The 20,222-nt window shown below is 59.5% G+C and overlaps 1 protein-coding gene across 6 annotated transcripts; it reads right to left on the bottom strand.

Moving 5' to 3' along the window:
* Window positions 1-1,947: 1,947 nt before the first annotated feature.
* On the bottom strand, window positions 1,948-12,914 carry ALDH3B1 (aldehyde dehydrogenase 3 family member B1). Of its 6 annotated transcripts, none has more exons than XM_075129215.1 (10): window positions 12,838-12,914; window positions 10,588-10,750; window positions 9,377-9,487; window positions 9,037-9,157; window positions 8,697-8,782; window positions 8,274-8,355; window positions 7,495-7,881; window positions 7,093-7,259; window positions 6,160-6,259; window positions 1,948-5,478 (listed from the first exon to the last, which is right to left on the bottom strand). In XM_075129215.1, exons 1-10 carry the CDS (start codon window positions 12,912-12,914, stop codon window positions 5,285-5,287), a joined length of 1,488 nt encoding a protein of 495 aa, XP_074985316.1. In that variant the 3' UTR covers window positions 1,948-5,284. The 6 variants fall into 6 exon arrangements, with proteins under 6 accessions (XP_074985316.1, XP_048710011.2, XP_074985315.1 ...); XM_048854054.2 differs by lacking the exon at window positions 12,838-12,914 and adding an exon at window positions 11,905-11,990; XM_075129214.1 differs by lacking the exon at window positions 12,838-12,914 and adding an exon at window positions 11,842-11,865.
* Between the last annotated feature and the right edge of the window lie 7,308 nt (window positions 12,915-20,222).

Genomic DNA, 20,222 nt, shown 5'->3' with positions numbered 1-20,222 from the left:
CCCCAGAAGGTCATCTAGTCCAACCCCCTGCTCAAAGCAGGACCAATTCCCAGTTAAATCATCCCAGCCAGGGCTTTGTCAAGCCTGACCTTAAAAACCTCTAAGGAAGGAGATTCTACCACCTCCCTAGGTAACGCATTCCAGTGTTTCACCACCCTGACCTCACAAGAGCATGGTCGCCTGCTGCATCCCAACCCAGCAGCTCTTCATCACACGCTATGGACACTCCATGGTTGACTCCGCAGGAGGCCGACTGTTCAGAGAACATGCAAAACATTCTCCTAAATAGCAGAAAGCCTTCTGCCTAGATAATTTACCTGTGAAATTGGACGCAGTTCTCCTCGTGATCTCAGAATAAAAACATGTTCGGGACTGTTTGTTCTGCTGGAAATAACAAGGCCTGGCTGTTAGTTCTGTCAGAGCTTACTAGCAGCTATCTCTGCTTTCCAGCCACCAAGTGCAGGTCACTCAGGATTCTCCAATTGCATGTCCGTTGGGTACTTAAAGGGTCTGGACAGACTATCTCCCTAGGTGGCGGATTCAATCCTTCCTTGGAATTTAAATCTACTATTATCAGGGTCGAGGGGTCCACGCTTGGAACCAATGGCTGCCTGCTCTTTCCTTCGTCTTTCCACGAAAGGGGTGTTTGGGGTAGCAATTACCTCTGCGAGAAGAGTGGGGGAGTGTGAGCCTTGGGAGCTGACCCTCCTTACTGTACCATTTAGGCTGAGAGGAGAGCCCTAAGTAAGGGAAGCTCACCTGTGGTGGAACAGGAGAGGCGTCTATAAAACCAGGCGGCTGGTGGCAGAAAGAGGCTGCAGGGAGGAGAACTGCAGTCGCTGTCCCTGGGATAAGGAGAGAAAGGGGTATTGGCCCCAGGAGGAAGGTTTGGCTAGTAGACCAGGAGGACATAGGGGTCTAGCTAGGGTGGACAATGCAAGCCTGGGACAGGCACGGTAGGGAGTACTCTAGGGGTGAGGCAGGAAGGTTTGGGGTAGTACAGAGCTTGGCTGCTGGAGACAGGACCCCTGGACCAGAACCCAGCATAGAGGGTGGGCCTGGGTTCCCCTACAGTCCCTGAAGGACTGGCACGATCCGGGCAGTGATCGTGAAGACCGTCTGGGACTGTTCATCCCAGTCACTGAGGGCACGTGCCTGGGAGGCTGTGGAGGATTTTGTAGAACCTCGGAAGAGAAGGACCATTGTGACTTGGCTGGAGGGCTAAACCATGGAGACGAGGCGCTGCAGCTTCTGAGGAGCAAGAGAGGGGCCCCAGAGCAAGACAGCAGGCCAAGGAACAGCAAGAAGAGGGCACCAGGCTGAAAGAGCTGAGCCCCAGAGCAGCCAGCAGGAGGTGCCCCTAGTGGTGACTGGCAAACCCCATAACGGCAGCAGAACTGGACACAGGATTCCAGCAGTAGTTGCACCAGTGCCAAATATACAGGTAAAATCACCTCTCCCCTACTCCAGATTCCCCTGTTTATGCATCCCAGGATCGCATTAGCCCTTTTGGCTGCAGTCTTGCACTGGGAGCTCATGTTCAGCTGATTATCCATCACAACCTCCAAGTCTTTCACAGAGTCACTGCTTCCCAGGATAGAGTTCCCCATCCTGTAGGTGTGGCCATCTTGGTTCCTAGATGTATACATTTATGTTTAGCCATATTCAAATGAATATGGTTTGCTTGAACCCTGTATCAGTGACCTGTAATCTCCAGTATTTACCACTTCCCTAATCTTTGCATCATCTGCAAACTTTATCAGCAATTATTTTGTTTTCTTCCAGGTTGTTGATTAAAATGTTAAATAGCATAGGGCCAAAAACTGAACCCTGGGTGACACCCCCCCCCCAAAACACACGTGTTCAATGACAGTTTCCCATTTATAATTACATTTTGAGATATGGCATTTAGCCAGTTTTTAATCCATTTAGTGTGTGACAAGTTAATTTTGTATTATGCTAGTTTTTAATCAAAATGTGATACCAAGTGAAATGCCTTACAGAAGTCTATTACATCAATACTATTACCTTTATCAGCTAAACTTGTAATCTCATAAAAGAGATATGAGGCGGTTTGACAGGATCTATTTTCCATAATCCCATGTTGATGGGCAGTTATTACATTGTCCTCTTTTTGTTCTTTATTAATGGGTTACTATATCAGCTGCTTCATTATCTTGTCCAGGATTGCTGTAAGGCTGACAGGCCTATAATTACCCAGGTTATCCAGTTTAATTATTGGCACAACATTAACTTTCTTCCAGTCTTCTGGGACATCCCCAATTTTCTGAGATGTATTGAATATCATTAATGGTCCAGCAGTTCTCTCGGCCAGCTCTTTTAAAACTCTTGGATGGAAGTTATCCAGGCCTGCTGATTTAAAAATGTCTAAGTTTGGTAGCTGCTGTTTAAAATCCTGCTGAGATACTAGTGGAATGAAAAGAGTCATCATATGATACAACTACATCATACAGCTTTTTCCCAAATACAGAACTGAAATATTTATATAACACTTTTGTTTTTTCTGGCATTATTATTGACAATTCTATTTCTAACTAGCAATAGACTGATACCATGTTATGATTCTTTTTGTTTCTAGTACATTTTTAAAATGTATTGTCCTTAACTCTGCTGGCAATGGATTTTTCCTTGAGTCCTCTTGCTTCCCTTATCATTTTTCTACTATTCCTAGCTTCTGATTTCTATCCATTACTATCAAACTGCCTTGTCTTCCATTTCTTTTTATATATTTTCTATTACTGACTTCACTTCCCTCTAAGTTAGGTTGTTTTTTTTTGCCAGTGTGGTCTTTCTTCTGGATTGTGACTTCTTTGGATATCTAATGAAATGTTTTTAAACAATTCCTAAATCTCATTCAGAATGGTTTTTAAGGGGGGACAAGGACTGGGATGTGGTTGTGGCTAGACAAGGCAGGATGGGTGAGGCAATGGGGGTTGTCAGCCTGGGTGGAGGGGGATGGGTGCATAGGCACGGACTCTGTGGGTGCTCCAGGGCTGGAGCACCCACAGGGAAAAATTAGTGGGTGCTCTGCATGCACTGGCAGCCAAGAGCCCCTCCCCGCCCCCCCCATCCTCCGAGTGTGCCGCATCCCTGCTCCTCCGCCTATTTCCCAGCGCTTGCTGCCACAGTTGTTTGGCAGCGTAGCAAGCTCCGGGAGGGAGCAGAGAGGAGCAGGAACGTGGCATGCTCAGGGGAGGAGGTGGGACTGGGCCGGGGATTTCAGGAAGGAGTCGGAATAGGGGCAGGGAGGGGGCAGGGACTCTGGGGAAGGGGTTGGAATGGAGTCGAGGCAGGGGCGGCAGGGCAGGGGTGGAGTCGGGGCGGGGCCGGGGGCAGAGGGGCGTCGAGCACCCACTGGTGCGAGCAGGAGTTGGCACCTATGGATGGGTGAGGTGATGGGAGCTGTTTTTAGCTAGGCGGGGGGATGGGTGAGGCACTTTGTGTCCTCATCTATGGAGCACGGTCATGGCCCCACTGGACACTACCACTGTGCATGAGGACACATGCCCATCTGAAGTGGAATACCCTGGCCCAGCGGCTGTAGGAGCAGTTCCTGGCGGGTCAGTCCCTCTTCTTCTCGCTGGGCCAATTCCACAGGTGAGATGAAAAGGAAACTGGAACAACACAAACTCCTTCATGTGCACTAAAACGGGAGGGGGTCTCCTAAGCAGCCTTTGAACCTGGGCCCCTCAGCCCCAGCTATGAGAACAAAGGCTGTGCGGGTCAACCACAGCAGAGGGGACCCAGCCTTGGCCCGTGGGATTCGCTGTTTGCCAGGGCTCATGGGCGTGGGTTTTGTTTCGGGCCCAAGGAGGTATGTGTGGCTGAGGGGCTACGTCTGCGCGTACGCAGACAGCGATGTGGCACAGTCAGTCTGCGCTGCAGGGCTCAGCCACCCAGTCTGTCCCCCTGGGCACCCGGGGGCTACTCCCAGCTCTGCCATGAGGAACCTTGGTTTGCGGCTGGCCCTGCTAAGGAATTTCACACCCCCACTGCCCAGAGAGCCCACAGCCAGCTCTCAGGGGCTTCGCCCTCGAGTGCCTGGCCCCAGAGGCACTGAGCTGTGGCCATGGGGAAGAACAGAAGAGCTGCCTTGGGCCACTTGAAAATTAATGCACACTTTAAATTTAGCCCACTGGGGCCACCCACAGCCCCCTCTTATCCCAGCCTTGGGCTCCCCCTACAGCTCTTCCAATAGCCCTCAATCCTGACCCTCAGCTCCCTGCTGGCCCATCCCTAGGCTCCTCCTACCCCCAGCTATGCCAGTGCCCTCAATGCTGACCCACAGACCTGCCTGCTAGTGCCCCTCAATCCCAACTCGCAGGGCTCCCCCCACTCCCCCATGCTGGCTGTTGCTCCCTGTCTTTCTTTCTCCCACAAGCTGCTCCTTGGCAGCAGGGAGAAGACCAGGGGGTGACGCTGGCCCTGCTGGCTGCTGTGCCTAGTCCCCTCTCTGGTGCCCTCACCCCAGCCCCACCTATGCTGCCCGCCAAGCCAGAGCCAGGGAGGGCGAAGGACCTGCAGGACCAGGCAGGCGAGTTCAACGCTGAGTCTTTACTAAACCAAAATCTACACAGGGCGAAGCACAGAGCAGGGGGCAAAGGCAGCGATGGGCAGAGAGCACAGAGCATGATGGGAGAATGAGGATAAGCCAGCACAGCGGGCATGTCTGAGGCAGGAGTGATTCCCTGAGAGCAGGCTGGGTTGCTAGCTGCCCTTGCTGCCCCTGTGGCCCTCGTCCCCCTTGGAGCAGGGTCCTTCGGCTCCGGGACACCTACCCTCCCCAAACATGCACTGAGAGGATGGCACTGCCCTTCCTGGGCAACACAGCAGCAGCCTGGGGGGGCACCAGTGTGGGAGGGCACCACTTGGATTACAGGGCCTACATGTCTCCCCGGTGGGGCAGACACCTGGCCTGGAGGGGTCATTCCTAGGCAGCCCCCTGGGCATTTCCCCCCTCCCAGCATCTGTCTCCATGGGGGCAGTGGGGTAGGGGCAGCTCGGAGACACAGGGGAAGCTCTCTCCCTACTACCCAAGCAGCTGGAGATGGGGAAGCAAGAGGCTGGGCTAGGAGGGGCAGGAGCTCCCAGAGATGGGATGGAAGAAGCTGTGCCCCTCTCCCCAGGAAGATGAAGGAGTCAGATGAAGACTATTTAGCCCCTTTGGAGGGACCCTCCTAAGGTCAGCCAGGCCTTCTCCCCCCATGGCAGTCAGGCAGCCTGTGGGTTGTACGGTGCTGGGCGGCTGGGCCCGACACTCCCGTCACAGCAGGGCGCAGGTACCCTTGCGCTTGATCTCGGAGGCAGAAGATAGCAGCCCCATTTTGCGCTCACTGTAGGGTGGGTAGCGCAGGGAGTTCATGGTCTCCAGGCCCATGCTGCGCAGGAGGCAGGCGCGGTGGTGAGAGAAGGTGTCAAAGCTGAACTTGCCGTGGTACGAGCCCAGCCCACTGTTCCCTAGAAATAGAGCAGAGCTCGGACACGGGCACATGCCAGGGCCCAGCCGCGCTCACCCCCACGGTACGATCCCAGCCCACTGGGCCCTGCCCACTGGGCCCTGCCTATGCAGCGTGGCTCAGTCATGGGGCCCAGCCACAAACATCCCCCCCCCACAATACGGTCACGGGGCCCAGCCACACCCCCCCCCACGGTATGATCCCTGACCACGGGGCCCTGCCCACACAGCGTGGCTCAGTCACGGGGCTGAGCCCCCACCACACACACAGTATGATCCCAGCCCACAAGGCCCTGCCCATACAGCGCAGCTCAGCCATGGCATAGCTGCAGGCCCTGGTCACATCGGAGGAGATGCAGCCAAGCAGCGTGTCCGTGGGCCGCTCTGTGCAGTCCCAGTGCCCAAGCCAAGGCCCAGTGTATGCACCATGCCCTGGGCAGAGACACTGGGCCCTGCTCCCAGCCCGGATATCTGGAGGCAGCTGGTCAGCAGTGGGAGGCTGCACGGCTCCGGGCTGTGATGGCTGGAGCTGATTAGAGCCAGGCCCCGACGTGCCACAGCCTGTTCCAGGAGCCCCATGGCAGACAGGCCCCTTCCACAGGCTGTGCATCTAGCAGCCCCCCAGAGGCTCGGCCCCAGGCTGGGGGGCAGGGCACAGGGGCAGGCTGGGGGCCCAGACGTACCAATCCCACCGAAGGGCAGTGAGAGCAGTGTCATTTGCATTATGGGGTCGTTGGCACCAAAACCACCGCTGCTCGTCCGCTCCAGCACCCGGTGCACCAGCTGGGGGGAAGCAGAGATGGGGAGTGAGGGAGCCCCATTCCTGCCTGATACTGGGGCAGCTGGGGGTGGGTGCCACCCCATCAGCTGGCCAGGAGCCCCTCCCACACAGCTGCTTCCCTCTGGGAAGGGCGACCAGGCCCGGGGCAGGGTCTGGGACACTGGGGCCGTCTCTCCAATTCCTACCCAGCCCAGCCATGTTCTCCAGCCCGTCCTCTCCTGCCCCCTTGCCCTCGCCATGCGGTTACATCACTGCCCAGGCAGGTGCAGTTCAGCCCTCGCCTTGTAACAGCCACGCTCCTCCCCACTTCTCCCACCAGGGTGGTGCCCCACGTGTTCGCCCAGGACAGTCAGACCGTCCGACACAGAAGCAAGGGGGCTACAGGCACCAGGGCAGCCTCTGCCACCCACCAGCCAGTGCCACGCACTGTGCTCATGATGCCCAGAGGGTGACTCTGCGGCTGGGGCCTTGTGCGGACCCCTGAAGGGCCCCAGTTGTGTCCTCACGGCTGACAGAGACCTGGGCTGGTTTCATGTCAGTCGTACAGTCTCACAGTACCACCCCCGTCTGGACGCTTTCACTCCGCTTCACAGGGATTCAGCTTTGGCCTCTTCCCAATCTACTGGAGCTAAGTCCAGTGCATCTGCTCCCGAACCCAGCCAAGAGTGTCCACATGGGGGGCGGCTGACCTGGGGTGCAAAGCAGAGCCATTTTCCTGTGGAGACTGGCCCCAGGGTCGGGGCGGGGGGTTGCACTGGCCCAGCAGTAAATGGGTGAAAGGCCGGTTCCAGCATGAGTCCTGAGGCAGAACTAACCCTAGATCCCTGCCCTGCACCTTGCTGTCAGCGGCGAAGACGTACACGACCAGTGGCCGCTCCCGGCTGTTGATGAAGGCGATGGCTTCGTCCACGTTGGGCACGGTGACGATGGGCAGGACAGGCCCGAAGATCTCCTCCTGCATGGCAGGCTCCGACGGCTGCACGTCCACCAGCACCGTGGGGGCTGTGGGGAGGGGGCATCACTCACTGCACAGGGGCACATGGCAGCCCTCATCTGCCATGGGTCTGCCCTCATCCAGCCCTGCCCTGGCACCGGAGCTCCCCACAGGCCCTGCCCTGCCACCAGAGCTCCCAGCGCTCATTTCTCCACCATCAGGGCTCCCCTGGATCCGCAGGCCAGAACCCAGCTCCCTGGCCATGGGTCCCCCAGAGCCCCGCACCCTGGCCAGGGCCCTCACCGACGTAGCGCTCCTTCTCGTCCGTCTGCCCCCCGATGGCCACGCGCCCGCTGCCCAGCAGGGCCCGGATGCGCTGGAACTGCTTGTCACTGATGATGCGGGCGAAGTCGGGCGACTCCCGGGGGTCGGGGCCGAAGAACTGGGTGATGGCGTGGCGCAGGGCGGGCAGCAGCTTCTCCTGCGTCTCCGCACTGCACAGCACGTAGTCGGGCGCGACGCAGGTCTGCCCCGCGTTGAAGCAGCGCCCCCAGACCAGCCGGTTGGCCACATTCTGCATGTCACTCTCGTCAGCCACGTAGCAGGGGTTCTTGCCCCCCAGCTCCAGCGTCAGCGGCGTCAGGTGCGTGGCCGCAGCTGCCATCACGATCTTGCCCACTTGGGGGTTGCCTGTGGGGGTTGGGGAGATGCGTCAGGGCACAGACCTGCCACTCTTCCACCCAAGGATGCAGGCAGCCTCGGCCTCGCCCAGGAGGAGGAAGGACCCTGCATCTGGCTGGGAGCTCCAGTCACTCCCAGGCCCAGTCTTCAGGGGCCTCAGGGCTCGGAGAGTCACTCAGCTGGGATCCCAGCCCTGGAGAGCCTCCTCTTGGCCCAGTCAGGAGAACCCCGAGGGGCCCAGAGCCACTGGCCAGGCCCCAAGTGTGGGCCCTGGCAATGGGCTCTGGGGGGAGCTCCCTGGGAGAGGGTAGGCAGAGGACGTGTGTGAGTGGGGCTGGACAGTGCCCTCTGGTGTGGAAGGGGAGGGAACCATGGGAAGGGCTGGGCCACTCAGGACATACCAGTGAAGAAGATGTAGTCAAACTTGTTCTCCAGCAGCTGGGTGGTCTCCACGGGGCCCCCAGTCACCACAGCAAAGCAGTCCTGCAATCGGAGAGGGGAGGGTGTTTGGGGTGATCCTCATCCTGCCTCCTTTACTCTGCCCCACTCCTGCCCATTACTGTACTGTTTCCCCTCTCTGCTCCCTGTGGCCCTGTCCCCGTCACTCTGGCTACCAGCACTGACGGGGCATTGGGGGGGAAGGGGGCACTGGGGAGCAGCTCAGTGGGTGTGGGGATGCAGTGGTCGAGGTATTGGGGAACACAGAGGATAGCTGAGTGTGGGAGGCTGGGGCAGGGGGCTGGGCATGGTGCTAGGCATGAAGAAGTGGCTCAGCGCCTGAGGAACAAATGGGCATGGTGCCAGGGGAGGGGGCAGCTCCTTACCTTGTCCAGGTAGCTGGGCAGCACCTCAGCCACGAGCTTCTCAGTGCTGCTGCTGATTTCGGAGGGTTTGATGATGACACAGTTCCCTGGTGGGGCAGGCGGGACATCACTAAGCAGCACAGACACCTCCCCTCCCCAGGGCCTTGCCGCAGCACCCCGACCCACCACTGGGGAGCACTGCAAGGATATGCCCCCCAAGAAAACACCAGGAGCCTCATTTGGTGCTGGGGCAAGGCTCTGGGTCAGGAGCCCTGCCTTGGAGCACTTGGGCACCATGCTGGGGGTGGGACCTCTTTGCCTGGGGCAGGTTCCAGGCTTTGGAGTTTTAGGTCCGACTCACCAGCAGCGATGGCCCCAACCAGGGGCACCAGGATGAGGTGCAAGGGGTAGTTCCAGGGCCCGATGATCAGCACCACGCCGTGGGGCTCCTTCCGGATGAAGGCCGTGTCGAGCTGAGTAACCTGCAGGGGAGGCCTCGGCATCAGGACCTGGGCAGAACAGGTCCCAGGTCCAGGGGGGGACTGAACTCGCCCGTGGGGATAGGAGTCCTAGCACGGTCATGGGGGCACGTCCCAGTTCAGCCCTGGATGCTTGTTCCCACCCGCCGCAGGCCTCGACCTGTGGGTGTGTTTCCTCCCCTATCCCCGCAGCTCAGCCCCGGGGGCGCATCTCCCCATTACCAGATTCTTCACCACAAACTCGTCCTTCATCCAGCTGGACAGGTTGTTGAGCGCGTAGTTGACCTCGTTCTTGACCAGCATGACCTCAGAGAGCTCCGCTTCCAAGCGGGGCTGGGGGCATAGAGCAGCGTTATCTTCAACCCCTACCCATCAGGGACCCCCCCACCCGATACACAGCTCTGCCCATTCACCACTACAGACCCTGGGGGCGGTGTGGGGCAGGGATAGGACCAGCTGGGGGAAGCTCACGGGGCTGGGGGCAGATGCAGTGCCATCTCCCCTGGCAAAAGGACCCCTCATGGGTCAGTGCGGTCCCCGGGCCAGTGGTGCCTGGACTCTGCGCCAACACCAGACTCTCACACAGCCACCTGGGCGCATGAGGCCTTCTGCCAGCTCCGGGCAGCCAGGAGATGCTGACCCATGCCGGTAGGCGATCCCTGGCCTCAGATCTTCTTGCCTTTGTCACCTCCCAGCTGGCCCCAAGCAACGCGACAGGCCTGGGCACAGAGCCGTCCCGCCCGCAGGAAATGCCAGCTGGGGCAAGTCACCGTAGCACATCTCCTCAGCACCACAGGAGCCCTCACCCCATAATCTCGCCCTGCACTGGTGCCCCATGGACAAGAGAGACCAGGGCTGGGTCGGGCGCGTCTCAGCGCTCCATGGCCTGGGCCCGGCGTATCTAACAGAGCCTAAAGCCCAGGGAGGGGGACCGGCGTTGACAGCTCCACTCCTTGGGCCAGGGGGACTCTCTGCCACCAGGCAAAGCTGGTCTGTGCAGGAGACAGAGCCTCCTCCGGGGCCGGTCACAGCCCAGGGAACGAACTGTCCTGGGAACTACGGTTCATCCCAGCCTTCCCCTCCAAGGGCCAGGTGCTGCTCCCAGTGGCCTTCACTGACAGAACCCAGAGCAGCAAGGACATTTAACTAGACCCTACCAAAACACCCCCACCTGCACACACAGTCCCGCCCCCAGGGGAGAAGAGAGGGGACCACATGCTGCAGTCACCTCGCGTAATGCACAACCCAGAGCCCTCGGATCCTGCGGGTAGGAGGGTGGGCCAGAAACCTAGGCAGATGAGTCCCCAGTGCACCCCCTGCTAACTGCGCTGTGGGGGATCCCCAGGGAGACCCCCATTCCCCCTCCAACGCTTCCCTACAGGGAGACCTGCCCCCCACTTGCCCTGCGCTGGGCTTAGCCCCACCCGGCTCACCTTGCGCATGTCCGAGGCCATGGCATCCAGGATAGGCTGCTTCTTGTCATCCAGGAAGCGGCCCAGCGCCTCCAGCTGGGAGACCCGGTGCTCAGCGGTGCGCGTCTTCCCCGTGAGCCACGCAGCGCGCAGGCTGCTCACCAAACCCACATAGGGGTTCATGCTGGTTGGGAGGGGGTAGGTCAGCCTGTCCTGGGAGGACCCAGAGTCCCCCCCCATCCCCAACTCTCATCCACACAGCCGCTGACCCCCACCCACCTTCACGGCCACTGATCTTTCCCCCTGCCCATTCCCATGGCATCTGAGCCTCTAACTCCCCTCCCTCTGCATCCGCTACATATCCCCATACTCTCTGATCCCCTAATCCCCACTCCCTGTCCATGCCCAAGGCCTCTGATCCCTTAACCCCTCTCCCCCCGCTGCCCCTGCGCATCCCCACAGCCTCTGAGCCCCTAACCCCCTCCCTCTGCATCCCCTGTCCATCCCCACAACCTCTGAGCCCCTAGCCCCGCTCCCCCTGCTGCCCCTGCCCATCCCCACAGCCTCTGAGCCCCTAACCCCCTCCCTCTGCATCCCCTGTCCATCCCCACAACCTCTGAGCCCCTAGCCCCGCTCCCCCTGCAGTCCCTGCCCATCCCCACGGCCTCTGAGCCTCTGACCATGCCCATCCCCACAGTCCCCAACCCTGACCCCTGTCGGGGGGGCACAGGCAGTGGGGGGGGGTCTGCCCCCTTCGGGGGGGTGCAAATGGAGAGTGGAGTGGTCCAACCCCAGAGGGGCCCAAAGGTTGGGAATTTCAGTGAAATCAGGGACGCGGGGGGGGGGAGGTGGCAGCCACAACTTGGACACAATCCCACAACCCACTTCTGCCCCCTACCGCCCCATGAAGCAAGCCCCGGCCTCACCGCCTGATCACCCTGCCCCCGCAACAGGCCCCACCCCGAGCACCTGTTCATCTCGCCCCCGCAGCAGGCCCCGCCCCCAGCACCTGTTCACCTCGCCCCCGCAGCAGGCCCCGCCCCCAGCACCTGTTCACCCCGCCCCCAGCACCTGTTCATCTCGCCCCCGCAGCAGGCCCCGCCCCCAGCACCTGTTCACCTCGCCCCCGCAGCAGGCCCCGCCCCCAGCACCTGTTCACCCCGCCCCCAGCACCTGTTCATCTCGCCCCCGCAGCAGGCCCCGCCCCCAGCACCTGTTCATCTCGCCCCCGCAGCAGGCCCCGCCCCCAGCACCTGTTCACCCCGCCCCCAGCACCTGTTCACCTCGCCCCTGCAACAGGCCCCGCCCCCGGTTCCGGATCCCCCCCGTACCACGTACCTATCGCGGCTGTTGGGATTGGGATTGGCACAGCCCCGCCCCCTTCCCGCCATGCTGATGACGATTGGGCACCGGCCCTCCGGCGGAGGAAGGTGATTGGCTGGGCTGGGGCGGGGCTGAACCAGGGGTGGGATCTTGTGGCCCTTCACGCGCTGTGATTTCCTGCCGGGTGACGCGGCCACGGCTCCACCCCCCGCCTCCCAGGGCAGGGCAGAGACCTAGAGCCGTCAGCGCCGGCGGGGGCTGGGAGGCAGGACTCCTGGGTTCTTTCCCTGCTCTGGGAGGGGAGTGGGGGTAAGAGCAGGGGACAGGCAGGTCTGCTGGGTTAGAGCGGGGGGCTGGGAGCCAGGACTCCTGGGTTGTAGCCTCACTTGGGGAGTGGGGTCTAGTGGTTAGACTGGTGGCAGGGACTGGGGGCTAGGGCTCTGGTGTCCTTTCCTGGCTTGGGGAGGGCAGTGGGGTCTAGTGGTTAGAGGCTGGGGGCAGCTGAGAGCCAGGACTCCTGGGTTCTATCCCAGCTCTGTCCTGCAGTTGTTCAGAGCACGGATTTATCCTCCCATCAGTGTCCCACACAGGTGTGACCCTACTGGCCTGTGGCCCGTGGCTCCCTGCTGTCAGTGTGAGGATGGGCCTGCCTGGCCTGTGCTGGGTGTTGGTTTGGTTGGGAGGAGACTCTGCTATTGGGTGCTCTCCCCAGTAAGATGCTCGGAGGGGCAGGGACTGGTGACTTAGCGCAAGAGCCCAGCGCTGCCACTGCCCTCCTAGGCCCTAACCCTGCTTCAGTCAGCAGGGCTTGGCCTGGGCCCCCTTTGTGTGGTGGGGGGGGGTCTGGCTGCCCCAAGTCTTAAACCTGCTAGCCCACCCACTCGGCTCTGCACCCCACAGCTGAGGTGACCCACAGTGCTTGGTGTCTCTCGGCACTCGGCCCCTCACCCAGCAGCTTTGGAGTCCGTCTTGCCTGTGTCGCTACCCGTGGGCGCCTTCCCTGGGGTGTCTCTGTTTGTGTCCATGTTGTTACCCTGGAAGGTGTTAGTGGCTTTCAACAAACGTGTCTTTGATCTATAGAAAGTCAAAGAACTGGTTAAAGTCAATGGCTGTGCTAAGCACCTGTCATTCAGGCCAAAGGAATGGAGCCATTAAATGTCCCTTTGTGTAGTGGTAGCTGGAAACACCAGGAAGCCACTGTCCAAGGCAATGAACCTCATGGCAAAGCTAATCACAAGCTAAGGAGCTTTCCTGGGATTGATTGCAAATGTGGGGGGTGGGCAAAGGGGGGATACTGATTTGTTGTGTGTGAAAAAGCAGCCAGGCTGCAAGAGATGCAGCAGAGAGTGGGGCCCTGGAGGAAGCAGAGACTGGGCTGCCTTTGGGCAGGGAGCTCTCTGGAGGGGCAGCCTTGGATTTCTGAGCAAGGGACCTGCCTCCTGTTTCTTTGCTGGGCACAGGGGACCGGACTCTGGCTGCGTTCTTTGGGCAGAAATGGGATTGCACCAAAGAACAGCCCTGACACGTAGCCCCCATTTCTGCTTCTAATGGAAACAGCCTGGCAAGGCCTGAATGAACCGCTGGGGCTAGGGTGACCAGATGTCCCGTTTTTAAAGGGACAGTCCCATTCTGGAGACTTTTTTTTATATAGGTGCCTATTACCCCCCACCCCCGTCCCAGTTTTTCACAGTTGCTATCTGGTTACCCTAGCTGGGGCCAAAGGGACGATAATGTTTTCAGCTGCAAAGGGAAATGCCCCACAAATGCTGCACCTGGCGTGTGTGTGTGGGGTGGGGCGGGGTGGGTGCCCTGCTGGAGCTGAGGATGTGAAGGATTTACTGTGGATGGACTGAGGAAAGCCCCCCGCGATGGGTACAGCAACCAGGCAGAGCTAAGGGTGGCCATGCGTGCTGTGAGTTCCCTTAACCAAGAGACCCTGATGCAGCCCACCTGGACAGGTGGGGACTCTCTCTGTCCCAGGGGCTGGAGCAATGGGGTTATCTCCAGGAGGAGAAATGGGTTCCTTGCATGTACACAGCTCAGGGGTGACGACGCAGCCCTGGAGTGGGCCTACCAATGCTGGGAACCCTGCTTCCCTGCCTCACCGGCTCCTGGGAGCCTGGAGCGACTACTGGGTTACGAGAAGCTTTGCAGGGAGTCAGGCCTATCCTGATTTCCCCAACTGCTGTTCAAGGGGTAACTTCCTATCCCACCCCAGGGAGAAGGGTGCCCCAGGCTGCAGCCAAGATAGGCCACACCCCACCCGGCACCCCCTGTACCCCACAACTTCTCTCCTGTGTTTGCCATCCAGCAGGAGAACAGCTGCCTTCAGACGCCTGGCTTCTGCAGTGACTCTGTCAGTCGCTCCAACATCGATGAGGAGTATGGGGTTATTTAGGCTTCAGGTGCGCGGTGTACGGGGCCTTGGGAGTCCTGCAGCCAGTGAGGAAGGAGGTCACTGGCACAGCACTCAGCAGTGCCAAGCTCCAAGGGGGATGCAGCCTATCCCAGCGGAGGGCAGGGGTGGGCACGGAGGAGCACAGAGCACCGCTCGGCCTGTGGCCCTCACCAGGTTCAGTAGGGTGTTTAGGGGTACCTATGGGGTACAGGGCAGTGGCAGCCCGGGGAGATGGGATTCGGTCTCAGGATTAGCATATTGGAACTATTGTAAATAGAGGCTTGAACCCATGGCCTCTGGCTCTGAAAGCGGGAGGCACCACTACCCAAGTGCCAGGGCCGACGCCCCTGGCTGGAGGGCGCAGGAGCAGAGCCCTAAGCCTGTGACACGGTGTGGCCAGCAGAGGGGAGCGGAGACCCCAAAGCTTAGTCTGGGATGCACAGTGAACGCCAGCCCCTTCCTGGGTACATGCCAGGGCTGGGAGCAGGAGTCTGTCACCCAGCCCCACGCCCACTCACGTTCCCAGGCACTTGTAACTGGCCAAACCTGTCGGAGCCGCCAGGCAGCCTCTCTGCCTGGGGGCAGCCCAGGGAAGGGATGAGCCCAACAGCTTCTCCAAGGAATGGGTGCGACCCACCCCAGGCAGGTCTGAGCAGTGAGAGGAGACGTGTGGGTCTAGGAGCCCCTGGGCAACTGGCTCAGATCTCTGCATACAGCTCGGGCAGCAGGAAGAACAGGCCCAAGGAGAGCAGCTGGGACCCATGGGACTCAGCCATCTGACTGCCAGCTCCTCTCCCCTATCCCAGGGCTGGTCCTCATGGGACCCAGTCCTGAGTCTGAGGGGATTTGCAGTGGGGTAAGCTTCCCCCACCCTGCAGTATGTAACCTAATTGCAGTATGTAACCTATCGTTTAAATTAGCTGCTGTACCAGATGATCAGAGGATAGCCAATGTGATGCCAATTTTTAAAAAGGGATTCAGAGGTGATCCTGGCAATTACAGGCAGGTAAGCCTGACTTCAGTACCAGGCAAATTGGTTGAAACTGTAGTGAAGAAAAGAATCATCAGACTCCTGGATGAACATGATGTGTTGGGGAAGAGTCAACATGGTTTTAGTAAAGGGAAATCATGCCTCACCAATCTACTAGAATTCTCTGAGGGGGTCAACAAGCAGGTGGACAAGGGGGATCCAGTGGATATAGTGTACTTGGACTTTCAGAAAGCCTTTGACAAGGTCCCTCATCAAAGGCTCCTAAGCAAAACAAGCAGTCATGGGATAAGAGGGAAGGTCCTCTCATGGATTGGTAACTGGTTAAAAGATTGGAAACGAAGGGTAGGAATAAATGGTCAGTTTTCAGAATGGACAGAGGTAAATAGTGGTGTCCCCCAGGGGTCTGTACAGGGCCCACTCAGAGCCCATTTCTGCCCCCCGTGCCTTGGGCATCCCTGCACTGGGCTCTGGCCCTTGCATCCCTGGTGGATCCAGCCTTTCTGCCACCCTGGTGGGAGGAGCAGTGCAATTTTGTCCCCTTCCATGGAGAAAACTGAGGCACAGAGCCAGGAAGGGGCTGGCCCTGTTGTTCAGGCACGGGGTGAGACTCAGGAGAACTGGGCTCCCTTCTGGGATCCCTGCCAGCCCTGGATCTCTCAGGGCACTGCTTCCCATCAGTACATCAGGGATAATAGCCCTGGCCCACATGTGTGCCTGCTGCCGTGGTGAAGAGGCACAGCCCAGCCCAGGTACAGGGCTTTAGCTGGTCCTCAGGCCGCCAGCCCAGGGCTGGGCACAGCGCCCAGTGCCTTACCACAAGCCTCTCCAGGCTCCTCTCACTCACCAGACAGCAGAAGGGCTGGAACCTCCTGGGGCAAGGGGGCAGGAAGCTGCCCAGGGCCCAGCCATGCTGACACTTCCCCACAAGGTGCTATTTGCACTTACTGCATTAGCCACCTAGTGAGCTGGACCCAGCCTACAGACCCCAACGCTGTCCACACGGGGCCACCAGGAGATATTGGACAGCACTGACTCCAACTCATTCCTGCCCTGGGCCTGGATCAGAGCCAGCACTCCCTAGGGGGGAAAGGCCCCCTGCCTATTCTCTGACCCCCTGCCTATTCTCTGACCCCCTGAGCCAGCCTGCCCTCAACCCTGGGACCAAATAGGAGCTGGCACCTCCTAGAGGGGAAAGACCCCATGTCCCATCCCCACCACACACACCTGAGCAAGCCTGCCCTCCCTAGGACTGGATTGGAGCAGGCACCCCCTAGAAGGGAAAGGCCCTGTTCCAGGCTGGACACCCCATTGGAGTGGCTCAGCGAGGGACCTGTACCTGAGGCACTGCCCATGCACTCCGGGGTTGGGTGCTGTTGAGGTGGGAGCTCAGCACCTTGCTGGCTTCTCGCAGGGATTTCCTCCGACTCAGCCCTCTTGGCAGTGTTGTTTGCTCAGTGCTTCACTCCAGCAATGCTCGTGGGTGGGTGGCAGCCAATTGGGGCACAGCAGAGAGGGCGGGACGGCTCCCCACCTCTGTGGAAACACAAAGCGGGGTGCAAAGTGTACAGCAGGGCAGTGCCTCGGAGATGGGGGTGATTGCCAGGGGGCACTGTGAGCACCCCAGAGAGCTGGGCACAGCTGCACCACGCCGCCTCACTGACACCAGCCACAGCCACGCAGGAACCTGGGGACCAGTGCTCCCTGGGAACCACCCTCACACCACCACCCCTGGGACCCTGCGAACCCCACTCCCCTCACACCGCGCACCCCCAGGACCCTATCCTAGGACCCCCCTCCACTCACAATGCCCCCCGGACCCTGCCCTGGGTACACCCCTTCCCTCACGCTGCCCCCCTGGAAACCTCCCTCCCCTCACACTGACCCCCTGGACCTTGCCCTGGGAACCACGCTCACACCACCGCCCTGGGACCCTGCAAACCCCCCTCCCCTCAAACTGCCCCCCTGGACCCTGCCCTGGGAACCCCCTGCCCTTCACACTGCCCCCCTGGGACCCTGCCCTGGGAGCCCCCCTCCCCTCACACCACCACCCCATGGGAACCCCCTTCCATTCACACTGCCCCCCTGGGACCCTGCCCCGGGAACCCCCCTCCCCTTATACTGACCCCCCGGACCCTGCCCCAGGAACCCCCCTTCCCTCACACTGCCCCCCTGTGAACCCCCCTCCCCTCACACTGACCCCCCAGACCCTGCCCTGGGAACCCCCCTCCCCTCACACACACACACCCGGACACTGCCCTGGGAATCCCCCTCCCCTCACACTGCCCCCCCCAGGAACTCTCCTCCCCCACACTGCTCCCCATGGGACCCTGCCCCAGAGGTTGACTCTCTGGAGCTCAGGCAGATTCCCACCCATCAGCTTGGCTGGGATTAGTCATGATCTGATTCTGAAAACCCCACACCCTAATAATCCCACAGAATCATGTGTGGGAGGTGACACAGCTGGGCCCCTGTGCCAGCACATCTGCCCCTGCCACTGGCATGCCCGGCAGTAACTCACCTCCCGCAGGGATCCGCATGCCGGCTGGCTCCTTGCCCTGCTAATTACCGTTCCTGTAAGCAAGGGGTAGTGGCAGTAGTGCCCCAGGTGCAGAAGGGAAACTGAGGCACCAAGACAGGAAACAGCCAGGCCAAAGTCACCTCCAGGAGCTAATGTCAGGGAAAGAGAGCTCCAGGCCCCGCACAGGGGTGAGGCCCAGTTGGCCTTGCCTTGCTCCACCTCAGTGTTCTGCATGGGGAGACTCTGTGCTGCCTATGAATCCTCCCCCTGCCATCACTAAGGCAAGGCTACCAGCCCTGCCCGCAAAGGTGGGGGGCTCTGCAGGGTCTGTGGCTGTGTGAATTGCCCAGCACATCTCCTGCAACCTGCTGTGGGCCAGGATGCACACTACATGCCCAATCTGGGGGTCCACTTAAGGCACCCTGGCCTGGTCATTCCTAGCCTTTCCCACTGGTTGTTGATTGAATTTAACCTGAGTCCTCTGCCTTTTCAGTGTGGATGGGGTCCTGTTTCTGCTTCCCCCCCAAGGCCCCAATCCCCTGGCCCCCCCAGGACTAAGTGCCCAGCTCCTCAAAGGTCTTTCAGCTCCCAACATCCGCTGAAATCAAACTCCACTGTCCCTTTGAGGAGCTGGACCCAAGTTCTTTGCCTTGGAATTTCCTTCATTTGCTCTTAATGGTTGTAAATGGCCCCGGGCCATTGGCCCCTGTGGGGCTGCCCTTGGGAGACCCGCCAATGGCCCCTGCCTGCTGCCAGGGGGCCCGACAGACCCTGCTTGTGGGGAGGGGGTGCAGAAACGAGAGGGAAAGCAGGTCCCTGGGGGGAGGGCAGAGCTGACCTAGCGCTGAATGGAGGGGGGAACCCCCTCCCTCCCCCCGGCAACTGCTTCGGCAGGGGGTAGAGCCAGCTGCCGGCCCAGCCTGAGCTGTGGGGAGAGGCATGGGAGGCACAGGGCTGGCAGGTCCTAGACTCCAGGGCTGGAGGCGCAGGGCCGGACAGGACGCCAGCCAAACGGATCGGCAGCATTGTGCAGGTGCTGTAAGGCCGGCTCAGCGCTTCCTCCTCACGCAATGCTGCATCTGCAACACAGGGCCCCTCCAGCCAGGGCGCCTTGGGATCCAGCAGCCTCTGTCCCTCCCAGAGGTGGGGGAGGCAGAAGGCCGCCCCTCTGCAGACGCCCTGTGTATTAAACAGTAACTAGTTTTAAAAAATAACTTTTCTGCTTATAACAATAATTTTGACACAAATGTGTTTTAGTCTTCATTTAAAAGCGGTGAGAAAACATCAATTAATTTTAAACAACAGGGTTATACATTTCACGTTTGAAATAGTGTGAAATATAAAAAATGTGTTTAATTTATAAAGGGGGGTTCACACTCAGAGGCATGCTGTGTGAAAGGGGTCAGCATTACCAATACAAAAAGTTTGAGAACCACTTCTCTAGGGACGGGGCTCTCTGCTATCGGGGAGAAGGGGAAATCTGCTCTGGTCAGCTTTGTTTGCATCACACTTTAAGCTGGCTTAGCCCCAATTCCGTGTGTTGCGGAGTTTGCTCAGAATTGGTTTCTGTGTCAATTGTCTCAAGGATTGTGCCCTGTACTTGGGACCAGGACAGTGGCATTGCACTGGGCCCGGGGAGAGGGGTCACTCCAAGCCTGTTGCTAGTGACTTTGGTTGGGTAAGGAAATCCTAGCTTGTGCGAGAGGAAAGTTGTATTGCAGAGAGTAGAGGGGTTTTGCCCTCTGTGTAGAATGAGGGGTTGTCCTTTGCAGCAAGGCCTGAGAACCCATGGGAGCAGGGCAGAGCCCACAGCTGACTGTGACTCAATTTGAGGATGCACAGCTGGAGCACCACCTTATTCCAACAGCCTGTGGAGAAAGCAGGTGTGCGGGGGTGAATTTACCACAAGCACGGGTGTAATCTGATGAGCTGATTGTGCGCTCAGAGGAGCACAAAGTGAAGCAAGGCTCCTGTGAGTGTCAGGTCGGGTAGTGAAGCTAGCAATGAATGCAGCTGTTCTCACAACTGGCACGTCTGTAGGTGGGGCACCTTGCACCCCAAGAAGGGGGAGTCCAGACCCTCTGATCCCATGGTCAGGCCCAGGTAATGACAGAGAGCTCAAGCCCATCCTTGGATTTCGAGGGGGACCCATGAAGTGTCGCTGCACTAGGAGATCCCAGGAACGCCAAGCTGCGATTCACAATGCTGACTCAGCCGCCTCGGCCCCCTGTGCAATGAACAGGGCGAGCCAGGCACCTTCGAGGGTCAGTGAAAGGGCAGTGGGATTGACAGGATAAGCCCTGCAGGAGGGTTGCCCCGCCTGGAGAAGCAGCGAGCTTTGGTCAAGAAACACGCTCCGAACTCAGCAGAGAGACTGATGCTCAGGAGGCGGTGAGCAGGTCCTGGAGCAGGCCCGTTTTGCGCCA

Source organism: Caretta caretta, chromosome 6, assembly GCF_965140235.1.
Source record: "Caretta caretta isolate rCarCar2 chromosome 6, rCarCar1.hap1, whole genome shotgun sequence".
Taxonomy (NCBI): domain Eukaryota; kingdom Metazoa; phylum Chordata; order Testudines; family Cheloniidae; genus Caretta; species Caretta caretta.
Note: the sequence above shows the minus strand (reverse complement) of the source record. Positions and strands in the feature narration are given on the sequence as shown.

What these genes read in the sequence shown, in the direction of transcription:
- ALDH3B1 (XM_075129215.1), bottom strand. Translation starts at nt 12,914, where the DNA reads ATGGACACAAACAGAGACACCCCAGGGAAGGCGCCCACGGGTAGCGAC. An exon ending in TGGCCTCGGACATGCGCAAG is followed by an intron (nt 9,488 to 10,587) that starts GTGAGCCGGGTG and finishes CTATGCCCCCAG; the next exon opens with CCCCGCTTGGAAGCGGAGCT. An exon ending in ACTGCCCTTCGGTGGGATTG is followed by an intron (nt 5,479 to 6,159) that starts GTACGTCTGGGC and finishes CTCTATTTCTAG; the next exon opens with GGAACAGTGGGCTGGGCTCG.